This window comes from Coptis chinensis, chromosome 5, assembly GCF_015680905.1.
Source record: "Coptis chinensis isolate HL-2020 chromosome 5, ASM1568090v1, whole genome shotgun sequence".
In the NCBI taxonomy this organism is placed as follows: Eukaryota; Viridiplantae; Streptophyta; class Magnoliopsida; order Ranunculales; family Ranunculaceae; genus Coptis; species Coptis chinensis.
The window spans coordinates 55,141,686-55,156,422 of NC_141460.1; the positions used below are offsets into that span (position 1 = coordinate 55,141,686).

The 14,737-nt window shown below is 36.5% G+C and overlaps 1 protein-coding gene across 1 annotated transcript; it reads left to right on the forward strand.

Annotated features, from left to right (window-relative positions):
* The first annotated feature begins 5,401 nt into the window (after positions 1 to 5,401).
* LOC147498011 (protein FAR1-RELATED SEQUENCE 5-like) lies at positions 5,402 to 6,115 on the forward strand. Its single transcript, XM_086563100.1, has one exon. It carries the CDS (start codon positions 5,402 to 5,404, stop codon positions 6,113 to 6,115), a length of 714 nt encoding a protein of 237 aa, XP_086419226.1.
* Positions 6,116 to 14,737: the final 8,622 nt, after the last annotated feature.

The following is a 14,737-nucleotide window of genomic DNA, read 5'->3' on the forward strand; positions in this document are numbered from 1 at the left end:
TCACGTGGCTAGGTGTTTCGAAGAATGTTGTGTTTCGTTGTTATTTTGTATTTATTTATTTTATGGTTTTATTAGTCGGATATTAGTTCAGTAATTAAATTAGAATTTGGTTGTTTTATGTTGTGTGAATTACAATTTTTAATATAATTTTGGTTATGTTCAAATTGTGCATGTTTATCATTAATCCCACATTCCCGAATGGTTTGGGGGTGGTATTATTTCACCCTAACACAATTCGTTATATGCTCATTTTTTGTAAAATTGTTTTGGAGTGAGGGTTGACAATTTGGCCGATATCGGCATATCTATGATTATATGTGATGACAGCATGAAATTTAAGAGAATTTAGAAGTTACTATTCTAGATTCAACCTAAGATATATTACGTTTATAATAGAATCAAGAATATGGGTTGTTTCCATTTTCGGTTTGGAAACTTGTTGTTTCTGGCAATTGCCTTAAAATTTTTGGCAACTTGCCGAATCGGTTTGGGAACCCAAAGCCTATATAAAATTCATTCATTCTCCACACAAAACTCACATCTCCCACATTCAACCATCTCCCTTCACTCCCACGTTTTTCTTTCTTTTTCTTCTCACATTCCGCGGTTTAGCAACTCGGAGTGCCCCTACCCCCCTGTGGAGCGCCACTTGCGCGCTTTGGCACGCCAGAAATTCTAGTCGAGCGCACTGCGCTTCGGACAAGCGCTCTCGCGCTTTAGAGTATTGTAAATCGAAAACCATCAGCGCGCTGCCTAAAAGAGCCACCGCGCCCAAGTGCTTGGAAGTCCAATTCTTCGGAGCGCTACCTGCGCCCTATCTGAGCGCACCTGCGCCCTAATTTCCGTAGACGCACAATTTCTGATTTTTGGGTGAGTTGTTCCAGGATCGTTGCAGCTGTTCCAGAGAGTAGTTTTGAGATGACATCTCCTATAGTCATACCTGAACAGTCTTTCGAAGATTTGATGGGAACCGATACCTATGGAGCGTCGTTTTGCGAGTAGATCGTGTAGTTAGGATGGCGGCATCTTTTGGTGAGTGATGACGATTCCTTTTCACCTTAGCTAACGAAATTTTTCTATATTCATATTACATTCTATTGTAACCAAGAAGGAGAACAAAAATTTTCCCTTGCAATTAATGACACGACTATGGAATTCAATAAGAATTTGGTAGCTTTGGTTTCGGGATTGCCCTTGCCTGACCCTATGTTCATGTGGGGGTATATGATTGATAACTCATACCTCTATGAATATGCATATTTCCAAGCGTATTATGGGGGAGGGGTATTTCGTGTCATGGACCAAGAGCGATATAACATAGCCCTGGGTAGCCTATCGCTGAATGTAGGCACAACCATGTTATTCATTGTGATGAATATTTTAGGGGAACGGCAGTTTACTTCTGCCAATAGTACCGCTGGTGACGTTTTCCTTGCTCTAGCTGAGGGACGTCGCCGATATGACATTCCCCGAGTTTTAGTGGCTACTCTAAAGAGAGCCCATACCACGAGGCATAACTTTCTTCTTATGCCTGTTTTGGTTTGCCGCATTATGCGCGGTTGCTTACCGGAATTCTGTACCCAGTTCACGGATTAGAAAAAGGTTGAAATCATGAGACCCACCAATCGCGTGGTCAAATCCCTCCGAGCCATGACTTGGCCGGGATGGCAGGTGCAACCTCATTTGGTTGCCCCTTACACCCCATCAGACCAAGTAACACTCGAGAGGTTAGCAATGGTTGATGATACACGACGGAAGGTGTGGCAAGTTGTTATGGCATGGCAGGATGCGAAAGAACCTCGCCCCTTTGAAAAAGAAGAGGATGACGAGTAAGCGGGAGAGGACGTAAGTTTTTAATTTCAGTTAGTGTCTGCTTATGTCCCAAGCAAATTTATCTTGTTAACCCTATAATGGGTGGAACTCCTATAGAGTTGCATTAGTTTTATTTCATATATTAGTATGTTTTAACCTTGTTTTGCAGATGTTCCAGAATTTCACGCGTTTCCATGGTATTTTTCCTACCCTATCTATTTAAATACTTTGAGGACAAAGCATATTTCTTGTTTGCGGGTGGGCATAGAAACACGTGTAATTAAGGCATCTGTTAGGATATAGATATGTATAATATACACTTGTTTTCTAGTTAAAATTTCAAAAATTCAAAAATAAAAATAAAAAGTTATGCTATACCCTTAGGAATATTGGTATTGTTTTCTTTCTCTATATTCTTAATAATCTAGAAGTCTCACGTACCTTTTACATTAGAATAATTTTTAGAAACTTAGGTTAATATGTAGGTAATAATCTTTGCATCTATCAATAAATATATTACATGAGCATCGATGATTGTTAGCAGTAAGTTTCTGAAACCTAGGCTAGAGTACTTATTCTACAAATCCTGTGAGAATATAGCCTAAAGCCTTATATGAGTGAAACATTTGAGAAATGACACAAGGGAGAAGTAAAATCCGGACAGAGAAATCACACGTCCACTTGCTTGATCACTAAACCATATCCTAAGCGAGAATTTAGGCCCTCTTTGGATCGATATAGCCAGAAATTCAAACCTATAAATTATTTTCCGCTAGTCGCCCCTCTGAGCCTTTCTTTAGCCTTCATAAACCACAATCCTTTACCCTGTTACAAAAACAAAACAAAATAAATAAATAAAAAAAACATCAACCTACCCAATTTAGAATAAGTCTAAGAATAGAATGAGTGAAGAAAGAAGAAAAGAAAAACCTGGTAAACAAAAATTAGTTAGTTGCTTCAGAAAATGAAAGAAAAGAAGTTTCAATCCAAAGAAAATAAAAATAAAAATAAAAATAAAATAAAAACTCCAAAAATAGAATAAAAGGGAGTCAAAAGCCAAAGAAAAAGAAAAATATGGCTAAGGATGGAAACAAAGTGTAGAAGCAAAAGTAAATAACAAGATTTTCTCTAGTTACATAATATGAAGACTCTATTATCTCAGACTTGTCCTTTTTGATTATCCATTTCCTTCCTTCTTAAACCATCTCCTAATCCCCGCAACACCTAATAAAGACCTCTAACTCAATTAGGAATAGGTTAGTGTGATAGTAAGTGGTAGATGTGTTTGATCGACTCTGACTTCCTTGTGTGTCATTGAGATTGTAAGGTAAAGTGTGCCTACTGCGCACTGTAGTAGTGAAACTTGAGCGGAAAAATCAGAGTGGTTTTTGTCTTGACGTTTATGTAAGACCTACTTAAGGACGCTATTCCGAGTTTTCAGAAACGGACCTGCTATTGCATTTCATAGTATTACTCATTGTATATATGTTTATTGTAGATGATTGATTATTATGCATATATTAGCTTAGGTTTCGACTTGATTATTATATATTCATTGCTAGTGAGATGTATAGTTAATTTAGAGCATGAATAAGGAAACAATAGTTTTATTTCTTAGTCGTTGTAGTATAGATGAAGTTTGTGAGTACCTTCACTGGAAAACTCTCATGAGGCTATAACTCGTCCACTAGGGAATTCCTAGTGGTTTAAGGCCTTGTTGCATATGGTAAATGCAATCGCACTCAGCGAAACGAGAGTAGTTAGAACTCCATTTTTGGTCACTTATTCTAATTTCTCATATTTGCTTGAGGACAAGCAAAATGCTTTTTGGGGGTGGATTGATAAGAGCCCAAAACTGTAGTTTTAACCCCTTAATAATCATACTTTTAGACCAATTATGCGAGTAATAAATAAGAGTTAATGCCGATTACGTGTTTTATGTATTTCGTGCAAGAAAGTCAATTATGTGCAGAAATGTGCCACTTTGGCGAGATAAAGGAGCAAGGGTTGGTTGCTAAGAAGTTCTGTGATAACGGCCAAGATTCAAGGAGACAAAGCCTTTGTAAAGCCCGGTCAAAAGCTGAAAAGTCAACACGGGCAGAAACAGACAAGTCAGCAGAATTTCCGAAGACCATATCTTTGGACCCAGGCCTCGGATTTGGGCCTACTTTATGTCAAAATGACCGGCTCGGAAAAAGATTTCCAATGGTCTAAGACTTGGCCCAATCAGAGGAGCAAAAATAGATGAAAAGTCTATTGAAGCCAAATCCAGCTGAAGAGCCCTTTTTTGGACTGAAAGAATTGGGTTTTGGGCCCGATTTTCCGGCCCAAAACATAGCTCCAAGCCCATGCACGATTTTTGGATCTGAAGCATATAAAGACAAAAGCTTAGCTCTTTGTTAATGGTAGCTAATTAGACCTAAACTATAGATAATTCTAGATCTAGTTTTAATTGTTTTTAATTAAGTTTAGTTTTATTTCATTCCTTGTTTTAGATTAAATCTTAAGATCATTGTTCTTCATTGATTAGATAAATAAAATAGTAAATTCTTGTTCATTTCGATTTTGTCATTTACAATTGTTTAGATCTAAATTCCCTTATTACTTGTTATTCATTTCCTAGTTATTACATGAGATTTCAATTATTGTTTAGATAAATTGCATAAAGATAGAATTTTTATATGATGTCTAGTTTTAAATCAATGGGAAATGATAGTAGTATGAATCAAGGCTAAACCTCCATTAGAGGGGTTGAAGAAGCCTTGATGAAGCTTGATCTTTGTTAAACTTAGAAATCGTCGTGATAGTTATTCCACTCTAGAGGTCGTTGATTCGCCATGAGAATGGGTGGACGACCTCACATGCTAGTTATTGATTGGTAGAGATGCCATGGATAATTAGGGATTAGAATTACTATTTTGATATGCGAAGCATTCAATTTGGATCACGACGAGTCTTTGTTAGTTGATTAAGTCGAGTTAAGGTGGATTCAATTCCCTTTATTTCTTTGTCTAGATTAAAACCCTTAGCATTCTATCATTACGTTTTTCGTAACTTGTTAAGTGAATTCACCTCGTAGTATAGAATTCCCCTCGTAAATCTCTCATTAGACTTTGGACTGATTAGTTGACACTAACCCATCGCATGCTAAAGAACTAGGAGTGGAACGAATCATCTACTCCACTATATCTCAATAGGATTGAGAGTAGAAACTTTGATAAAGCTTAATAACAAACAGTTGTACATTAGTTTTACTAGCGTTTAAAGTTCTCGCGAGCTTTATTCATTGGTAAAACTTGCGTTATAGAGTATTATCATGTATCATGTTGAGCTTTTCTCGAATGTTAATTGAATAAGAACATTGATTGTTTCTAATGTCAAATGAAGTTGACATTGGATCAAATGAACTTGTCATTGAAATTTTCCAAAGTGGTATATGGTTTGAGCACCATAGTTATTCGGTTTTGACCATTCTATTGTTCAAGCATTTATGTGTTATTTTTACTATTACCACTGTGATTACTTTGTAGAGTAAGAAAACGAGTGAATATACACTAAAAGTGCACTTGTTTCATGTAGCAATCCGATGATGAATCACTTCTCTGATGACGAAGAAGATTGGCTTCGAAATGTATGTTTTGATAGTTTTACGTATAAGGATGGTGATTTTGTGGATGTGACATCTATGGGGGAGGGTGAAAATGTTGAAATTCATGAGAACAGTGATAGAGACAGTGACGGGTGTGAGGCTAGTAGAGTTTTCAAAGAAGACAAAGCAACATTCTATTCTATGCAGTTCAAGACCACTGAGGAGGCTTTCACAATTTACAATCAATATGCAAAGTTAGTCGGTTGTAGTGTTCGTAAAGATACTTATAGAATGCGTACAAATGGTGTTCGTGTTAAGCGGAGATTTCTATGCTCAGCTGCTGGTGAACGAAATGTAAACAGTGTGACACCCAGAAAATGCATCATCAAATCCAGAGAGTCGAAGGCCATCACTAGGTTTAAATGTAAAGCCTGCTTTGAAGTTGGTTATGATTTTGAATCAAATTTGTGGGTTGTGAAGGATTTTATTGGGGAACACACACATCCACTTGTACTAGATCCGAGCTCGATGTTCTTAAGATCACATAGAAATGTAAGTGAAGAAGATTTGCAATTTGCTATGAGCCTAGTTAATGTTGGTATTCGTAAATGCAAGGTGATGGATGTTTTTGTACATAGGGCTGGAGGTTTCTCAAGTGTTGGTTTTTTGAAGAAAGACTTGTATAGTCATATGGGGCTTGATAGGAGAAATTGATGTATTGATGGTGATGCCAACACACTGCTGGCTTTCATGGATATCAAGGTGAAGGCAGATCCCTTATTTCATTACAATTATAACTTAAATAAGGGTGGGCAGCTGGTTAGACTATTTTGGGCAGATTATACCTCACGTGCGGACTACAGTTGCTTTGGAGATGTATTGTTGTTTGATTTAACATACAAGAGCAACCAGTACATGATGCCGATTGTTGTGTTTGCTGGAGTGAACAACCATCGACAAACAGTAGTGTTTGGTTTTGCATTGTTGACGAGTGAGTGTGTTGATTCTTACGAGTGGGTATTGAAATCTTTAGTTGGCGCGATGTATGGAAAACACCTTAAGTCAGTGATCATTGATGGTGACCCGGCGATGCGCAAGGCTGTGAGATCTACTCTCCCAAATTCGAAACACCGCTTGTGCTGTTGGCACATTATGAAAAATTGCCTAAAAAATATCCACATCCTTAGATTTTCAAAAGATTTCTGCTCTATTATGTTTATAAAGTGCTCGTCCAATGAGTTCGAAGAAAGGTGGGAAACACTCGTGAAGAAATTCCAAGTCAGTAATAACAAATGGGTGAACATGATATACATGAAAAAAGAGATGTGGGCAAAAGCATATCTTCATGGTGAGTTCTTTGTCGGTTGCAGAAGCACCCAACGTTGCGAGAGTATAAACTTCGTAATCCGACTCCATGTGAAAGTTGGAATGCAGTTGTTTGAGCTGTTTGGAAAAATGGAAGTGATAGTTGCAAATATCTAGCACCGAGAGCACGAGGAAGAGGTGATGACGAAAGTAACCAAACCAGTCCTTCATACCCACTTGAACGAATATGCAAATTAGGCTGCATCTATCTATATGCGAGCTGCTATTGATTGTTTTAAGAATCAATTAAAGGACGAAGTGATGCAAACGGTAAAAAAGATGTGGGTGACAATATTCGTGTGTACACCATGAGTCACCATTTGAATAGGCAAAAAAAGTCGATTGTGAGATACAATGTTGTATTGCAGGATGCTAGCTGTTCATGTGGGCTATTTGAGTCGTCTGGATTTCCATGTAGACATATCATTTCAGTTTACAAACATGAGGACGTTGGTGTGATACCTCAGGGCTGCTTTTTAAGGAGATGGACACGAGATGCTAAATCGGTTGTTCCATTAGGAGATCCCAACTTTTCTGACCGAGCAGCCTCTATTATACGTTTCAGTGATCTTATAACCAAATGTAGCCAGATATGTTCGTGGGCCTCCCAAACAGCGGAAAGCACTGAAGCTTTCAAAGTTTTTTTAGCTTCTTTTTCTAGAAAGAACCGAACTCCATCTGCTTCTGAAAGCAGTCGATATGCTCCTTTTGAGATGCCTAATAGTCCAACAGAAAATCTAATAACCGATGAGACTTCACCAGCTTATGAAGGCAGCCCACGTGTTCCTTTTGAGATGCCTTTTACTCCGCCTAAAACCACAAATCGGCAATCGGTTAATGATCCCCCACATGTAAAATCCATAGGCCGACCGCAAAATCCTAGCAGATTACAAGGTCACAATGAGACGAAAAAGAATAAGTGTGGCCATTGTGGTGAGACAGGTTACACAAAACCCACATGCACACTCTTGCATCCGAAGGATGGAGGTAAGTTTTATTTACCTTTGCGATTTTTTCTTTGGTATGGTCCCAACTTTGTAATGTCTATATTTCTAATTGTATCTTTTGATTAGCTGTTGATTCTACTTTATTTTGACAACATTTTCATTGTGTTTCACTATTTTACAAGTCCAAGTATTAACCGTAACTATGTTGAACGCATTGCTCGAGTTGTCGACCTACGTGAGGAAGATGACGAGTTGAACAGAGATACAGGGTGTAAGTTGAAAGTTTGACGTTATAAAATTGATTTCCGTTAGACTTGTGGATAACGTGCATTGATAAGAGTGTTCGTTTATCTTTTACCTACATCAAAATATGTTACTACAAGGTGTGGGAAGACATAATAACATGCATGCATGTACATCTCACTTTTAGTTTTAGAAATTTCCTTTTGGAGCACATGACATTTTATTTCTTTGGATTATAAGTAAGTAAGTGTTGTTTGTTTCGTGGCCTTAGAGAGATTGGATAAAGGAACACCAGGATCTCGAAGGTACAAGTGTAGCAACTGCCAATCTACGGAGCACACAAAGTCTAGGTGTCCACATCAACATAAACACAATGGTGAGCAAGGTACGACACATGTTTTGGTTTCACACTTGTTTAACTTAGATGGGGATGACGTTATAGTGTAAACTTAGATTGTATGGTTTGCGCAACTCTTTTATTTTGATTTTCTGTTGAACTTATAGGATTTTGTGGTGGTGATGTTCCTAATGGTGAAGTTATTGGGCATGCTCCTAGTGGTGATGTTCCAGGTTATGATATTGGGTACAACACTCCAGAAAAATTCAATGTTGAGAATTTTTGTAGTGAGGATGGGCGAGTGTTTTTCCGCATGACAAATATTTGATGTAAGGGAAAGAGATGTGCAATTGAACAATGTAGAGTATTTTTGTTGTTAGAAGCAGTTGTTGCTAAGCTTCTCAGAAGATTTAGCGATTGTTGTAATAGTTAGAGCAATTGTTACAACGGTATTTATTTTTGGCTTCAGGAATCAGATAGATATTGTGATTTTGCAGTTCAGGAAGAAGTTCACTAATGTTGGAACTTGTCAGTCCATGATTCTTTTGAAATGATAAAATGTCTACATATCACACTTTATGTGGTATAATTTGGAATATGATACTCTATATGACATATTTCAGTGTTAACTATTATGAAAGCGGTTCTCAGTATGATACTTTATGTGGCATATCTCAGTGTGTTAAAGTAGAGTTTGGGCCTAAAGCCCACAATTCGAATGTCAAACCCCATTTAGCCTTGTTTTTTTTCTCTTTCTTTCTTCTCTATCAACAGTAAAAATAGCAAACTCCAAACTTCTAACAATAGTTAAATGGTAGAACCAAACTCCAAACTCCAAACTTCAAACATCCTAAAAGTACAGAGCTTGTAAATCCACTACAGAAGATGAAGAAGAAAATGACCAACAGTAAAAAACCAGCAAGGACGAAAGCAACACCTATGAAAGCAGTTGATAGAGCAAAGAAAAGAAAAAACGAGGAAAATGTGCATTTAGAGTCAATGGGGAAGGAGAGCAAAAAGTGATGCCCGGGAGAGAAGGTCAAAGACAATTTTTAAGCTTGTTGTTAATTTATGGATTTTTAAGCATAAGCATTTGAGTTTTTTGAGGTTGGATTATTTAGAGGAATGTAATGCTATTAAATGATCGAATCTGAATAAATTCTATTCTATTACTTATTTCCATGCATAATCTATAGGAAATACAGTTAGCAGCTAAGAAGAGGGAAGGGAAGGAAGTGGTAGTTCAGAGAGTGGATGAAGATAACAAGAATAAGAAGGAAGAGAAGGTAGTGGATGAAGATAAGAAAGAAACAAAATCTTATCCTTTTCGCTCAAGCTTGTAACCAATTTTTTATCTTGCCAATAAACTCCGTGAGTCAAAAGTTGGTGTTGATTTCAATGATCTAATGGGCAGAACACCATTTGGTCACATTTTTAGAGTGTTCTTTGATGATTTATTGGAAAAACAAATGTTGGTAAAAAAAAAAACAAGCATCATAGTGGATATTATTAAAACTTACAATGAAAGGGAAGAAGCATTCAAGTTAGGAGAGGTGTTTGTCAAATTAATAGCTGAAGATGTTTCTAGAGTGTTTGGTATGCCAATGAATGGGAGTCATGTGACTATAAACGTAGATGCAGAGGAGTTGAGTAAAACGGGGTTTGTGACTCGTCACTTTGGCAGAGAAAAGAACTTGTCCAAGGAATTGATTGTAAATGCTATTTATAAAGTGGTGAATTCATGGAATGGCAAGCAGGATGAAGTCCGATGAAGAGGACTTCATCAAACTTATTTCATTATACATTATCACCACTCTTATCTTTCCAACACCATCAAGAACACAGTGGTGGTTTTTGAAGTACTTAGAGAGTGTAAAAATAATGAATGAAGTATCCTGGCCAAAAGTGATACATCAAAACCTTATGTGCCGAATGAAGATGTACTACCGTGAGCCTACAAAAGTAAAATCTTGCGCAGTTCTTCTTTTGGTAACTTACAATCTGAATTCACTCTAGTTTAGCCTTGTTTTTTTTTTGTCATTTTATTATTAATTTCATTTTTTACATGTTTACTAACTTTTTTTTTGTGGCTCTTGATATCAGTACTGGTTATGTGATCACGTCAATTTGGTTGATGCAATGATAAATAGACCTACTGATTATTTACCTTCATTCACAAGATGGGATATTGTAACACTCAGCAAAATGCTTTGTACCCAGGCCTAGTCAAATTTGAGGGTGGACAAGGTGAGCGAATGTATTAGAATTTGAAGTCATTTCCCTTCCCCCTATCAGTCTTCTTCGAAATTTCGATGTCGTCAGAATTTCATTCCAATTATGGAAGTAGTTTTTCATCAGGAACGAACTTTGCAATGTCAAGTTCATTTCATATTGATTTGATTTTTATCACTTGTGAAGTTCAGCTTCTTTCCCATTTCAAATGAACTTGACACTGATTATGACACATGTCAAATGCATTCGACAATAGTTTTTTCCAATGTAATTTTTGTCCAGACAAATCCCCTATTTTCAATGTCAAATGAACACTTTACATTGCATTCTTATTATGTGAAGTTATTATCGGTGTTTTCAAGTGACCGCCGAAATCAAATTTAAGGAAGTGGAGCTTGTTACGTTGACAAGTGATCCTATTCCAATAGAAGAGGACTTAAAGGGAAGGTGTATTAAGTTGGAAGAAGAAAATCAAAGCCTGCAGGTAGAGAATGAAACCTTGAAGGGCAAATTAAAAGAAAGAGAAGAGGATGCTAAAGAGAAGTCCAAGAAGGAGTCTGGGGTTAAGGCTGAAAAGGAGATGTCACCTTTTAGAGATAATGATATCCAAGCATTGCCATTGACACCGTCTGTTCCAATGGATGTGATGCTAACAAATGAAGCCAACCAAGACGAGCTACAACCGGAGTTGCGATCAATGGTTGTAAATCAAAAGAAAAGGACAAGAATGCCTACACAAAAAGTGAAGAAGAAGAATGACAAAAAGGGAAAACAGGAACTGATTACGGTAATATGTGTTGACGACTGTCTGCCTATAACAAATCTTGGTGAAAAGCTACTTTTAGTAGAATCTTCAACAACGTTTCAGTGTCTTAATTCTCGAAAGCAGCTAGTGGTTGGGAGGTTTTTCAAGTTTTCACATGTAAAGTATGTAAAATCTAAGTCTATCTGAAAACCTTTTATGATGCCTACTGTTCATTTGACTGTAAAGAATGCATAGTCGTATGTATTTGCAATGACAATTGAATAGGCCATCACCGAGATGTATATGTTATTGTATTAACTGGTGTACGTATTGTATGTGTTTCATTGCAGCACCATTGCTTGGGATGGAGACACAATTCAAGTACACGGTAAGCAGTTGGAAGAATTGATGCTTGATAGATTTGTTAATGGCCAAGTAAGCCAAACACACATTTCGTTCTCAACTTCTCATATATCATCGATGAAAATTGACTTACTTCTGGGATGCACTATGCAGGTATTAAATTGGTATCCTCGAGAGATAGAGAAGAAAATTTATCCTGGTCGTAAGCCTCAGAACAGAGCACTTAGCCATTACTTTGACACTATGACTTGCGTATGTTCGAAACCTAGGGTTATATAATACACAGTGTTGCATACTATTGGTATTGGTATATTCATTACATATTCTTATTGGTATTCTTATTAGGTTATTATAAATATTTTTTTGACAAACACCTTGAGAAGGTTTTTTTGATTGATCCACTACATCAACTTCACGAAAATGTTAAGAATCTATTCTTTCCTATAAATAGTGGAAAAACAGTCAAAGAAAATGGGGGATACCATTGGACGCTCCTACATTATAACATGATGGATAACGTATGTACACACTTTGATTCAATGAACACAAGATATCCCCTCACATCTGTTCCCTACAGGAATGCAACGAAAGTAGTGAGTTACTAAACTTGAGTTTGTGCACTTGCATGTGGAACTGTTTTGTTGTTGATTTTAAGTTGTAGGTTTTGTTAGAGTATTTCTGACTGATGATATTTGTAATATCTTCTATCAATTTGAAATGGCAACACAGATGGAACGTGTCTATACAATTTTAAATGAACACATTGCGCAGAAGAATAACAAGAAACCCCTTTTAAAGGCTACGTTGTTGGAAATTGGAAAGTGCCCTCAACAACGACCATATTCGTAAGTACTTCTAGCCTAGTTCTTTTGTGATAAAGTTAGTCTAACACTGGAAATGTGATGTGAGATTTAATACTTCTTTTGTTTGAGCTTTAGGGTGGACTGCGGACTATTTGTGTGCAAATTCATGGAGTGGAAGGCACGTTCCATTGATCACTTCCCAAAATTACACCAAAACGCGACGACTGATTTCAGGGGGGAGTTAGTGTACAAATTACTAACCGATGAACCATACTGCTGGAAAGCATAATAGAAGCAACACCCCCGAAAAGCAAACAAATGTTGATGAGATTAACTGGGGGCTTACAACTGAGGATGCTATGGATTTGACTGTGGATGCTATATATTTGATTGTGGATGCTATGGATTTGACTGTGATGACGTTGGAATGAAGTATCCGAATTTCGTTAGATTTAGGGCTCGAGTTGTTTTTGTTTTAGTTATGTTAGCTAAGTATCGTAATTGTATTTGCATGAGCTACTTGTTTGAAGAATGGACTAATTGTATTAGCTTATGAGCTGTTTTATGAAACCAAAAACTTGGCTTGTTTCCTTTTCCTTTTTAAATGGTGTATATTCTATTAAACTGACTTCATTTTATTTTTAGAATGATGATATGATGGTTGAAAGCAGTTCTAATAATATCACCTTTTATGTGCTTTACTTTTCAATATGACACTTTATGTGACATATTGAGGTGTGTTTACTACTATAAAATCAGTTCTGAATATCACACTTATTGTGATATAATTTTGAATATGATACTCTATGTGACATATTCAGGCGTGTTCAGAACTATGAAATCAGTTCTGAATATGATACTTTATGTGGTATAATTTTGAATATGATACTCTATGTGACATATTCAGGCGTGTTCAGTACTATGAAATCAGTTATTAATATCATACTTATTGTGATATAATTTTCAATATGATACTCTATGTGACATATTGAGGTGTGTTAAGTACTATGCAATCAGTTATGAATATCACACTTATTGTGATATAATTTTCAATATGATACTCTATGTAACATATTCAGGCGTGGAAAATCAGTTATGAATATGACACTTTATATGGTATAATTTTTAATATGATACTCTATGTGACATATGCATGCGTGTTAAGTACTATGAAATCAGTTCTGAATATGATACTTATTGTGATATAATTTTAAATATGATACTCTATGTGACATATTCAGGCGTGTTCAGTACTATGAAATCAGTTATGAATATGATATTTTATGTAGTATAATTTTCAATATGATACTCTATGTGACATATTAAGGCTTGTTCAGTACTATGAAATCAGTTCTGCATATGAGCCTTTATGTGGTATAATTGTCAATTTGACAGTCTGTGAACATCCCAACCAACAAACCATGAATAGATCAGACTATAAAATTGTTCACAAGTCATGAATATGAAAGTTAATATAAGTAGAGAAATAATAGCATTGTATCCCATTATAAACAAAACAGACCACCACAAGTCAACTTACATTACTTATCTCACAATAAGTTTCCAAAATAACAACACTATGATATAAATGTTGTGTTAAGGCTAATTACAAGATTCACAAAAAGTGAAGGTCTTCGAGCTCCAACGTCAATTTGGTTGAGGCAATGCCAAATAGAACAACACTACAATAGAGATGTTGTGTTGAGGCTAATTACAAGATTGACAAAAAGCTTAGGTCTTTGAGTTTCAACGTCTCCAAACTATTGAGGCAACAAAAAAGACGTGCAAACTTCTCAAAGCATATGTTCTCCATATCATTTATGGGCGCAGTTTGTTTAGTTTCGACATTACCATTGAGACAGCAATGTGTTGTTGCAAATAAGGCATATCCTCCTGCAAGTTTATATACAAATCCACGTGGTTAGTTGATAAGCACCCAAAACTGTACTATAAACCCTATAGAGACATAATATTTTGGTTAATTTTATGTTTAATAATCATGAAATAATCGCATTTTCGTGTTTTTGCAGGTTGGAGCAACTAATGTACAAATAATGATAAAGCCAGCATTTAAACACGGAATAGGGAGTGTACATAAGCTTTCCAATTAAGCCCATCTGAAGACCAACAAATCCGCACAGAAGCATCAAACTTTCGAAGCTCTTACCTCTTGAACCAGGACTCCGAATGCGACAAGTGAGCTGCTCAGACGATCAGTGCGATGAACTCTACACATAGGCGGAAAGTTGTGAAATTTCCAAAAGACTTGACCGCCACTGGACTGCACGTGGACCAACTATG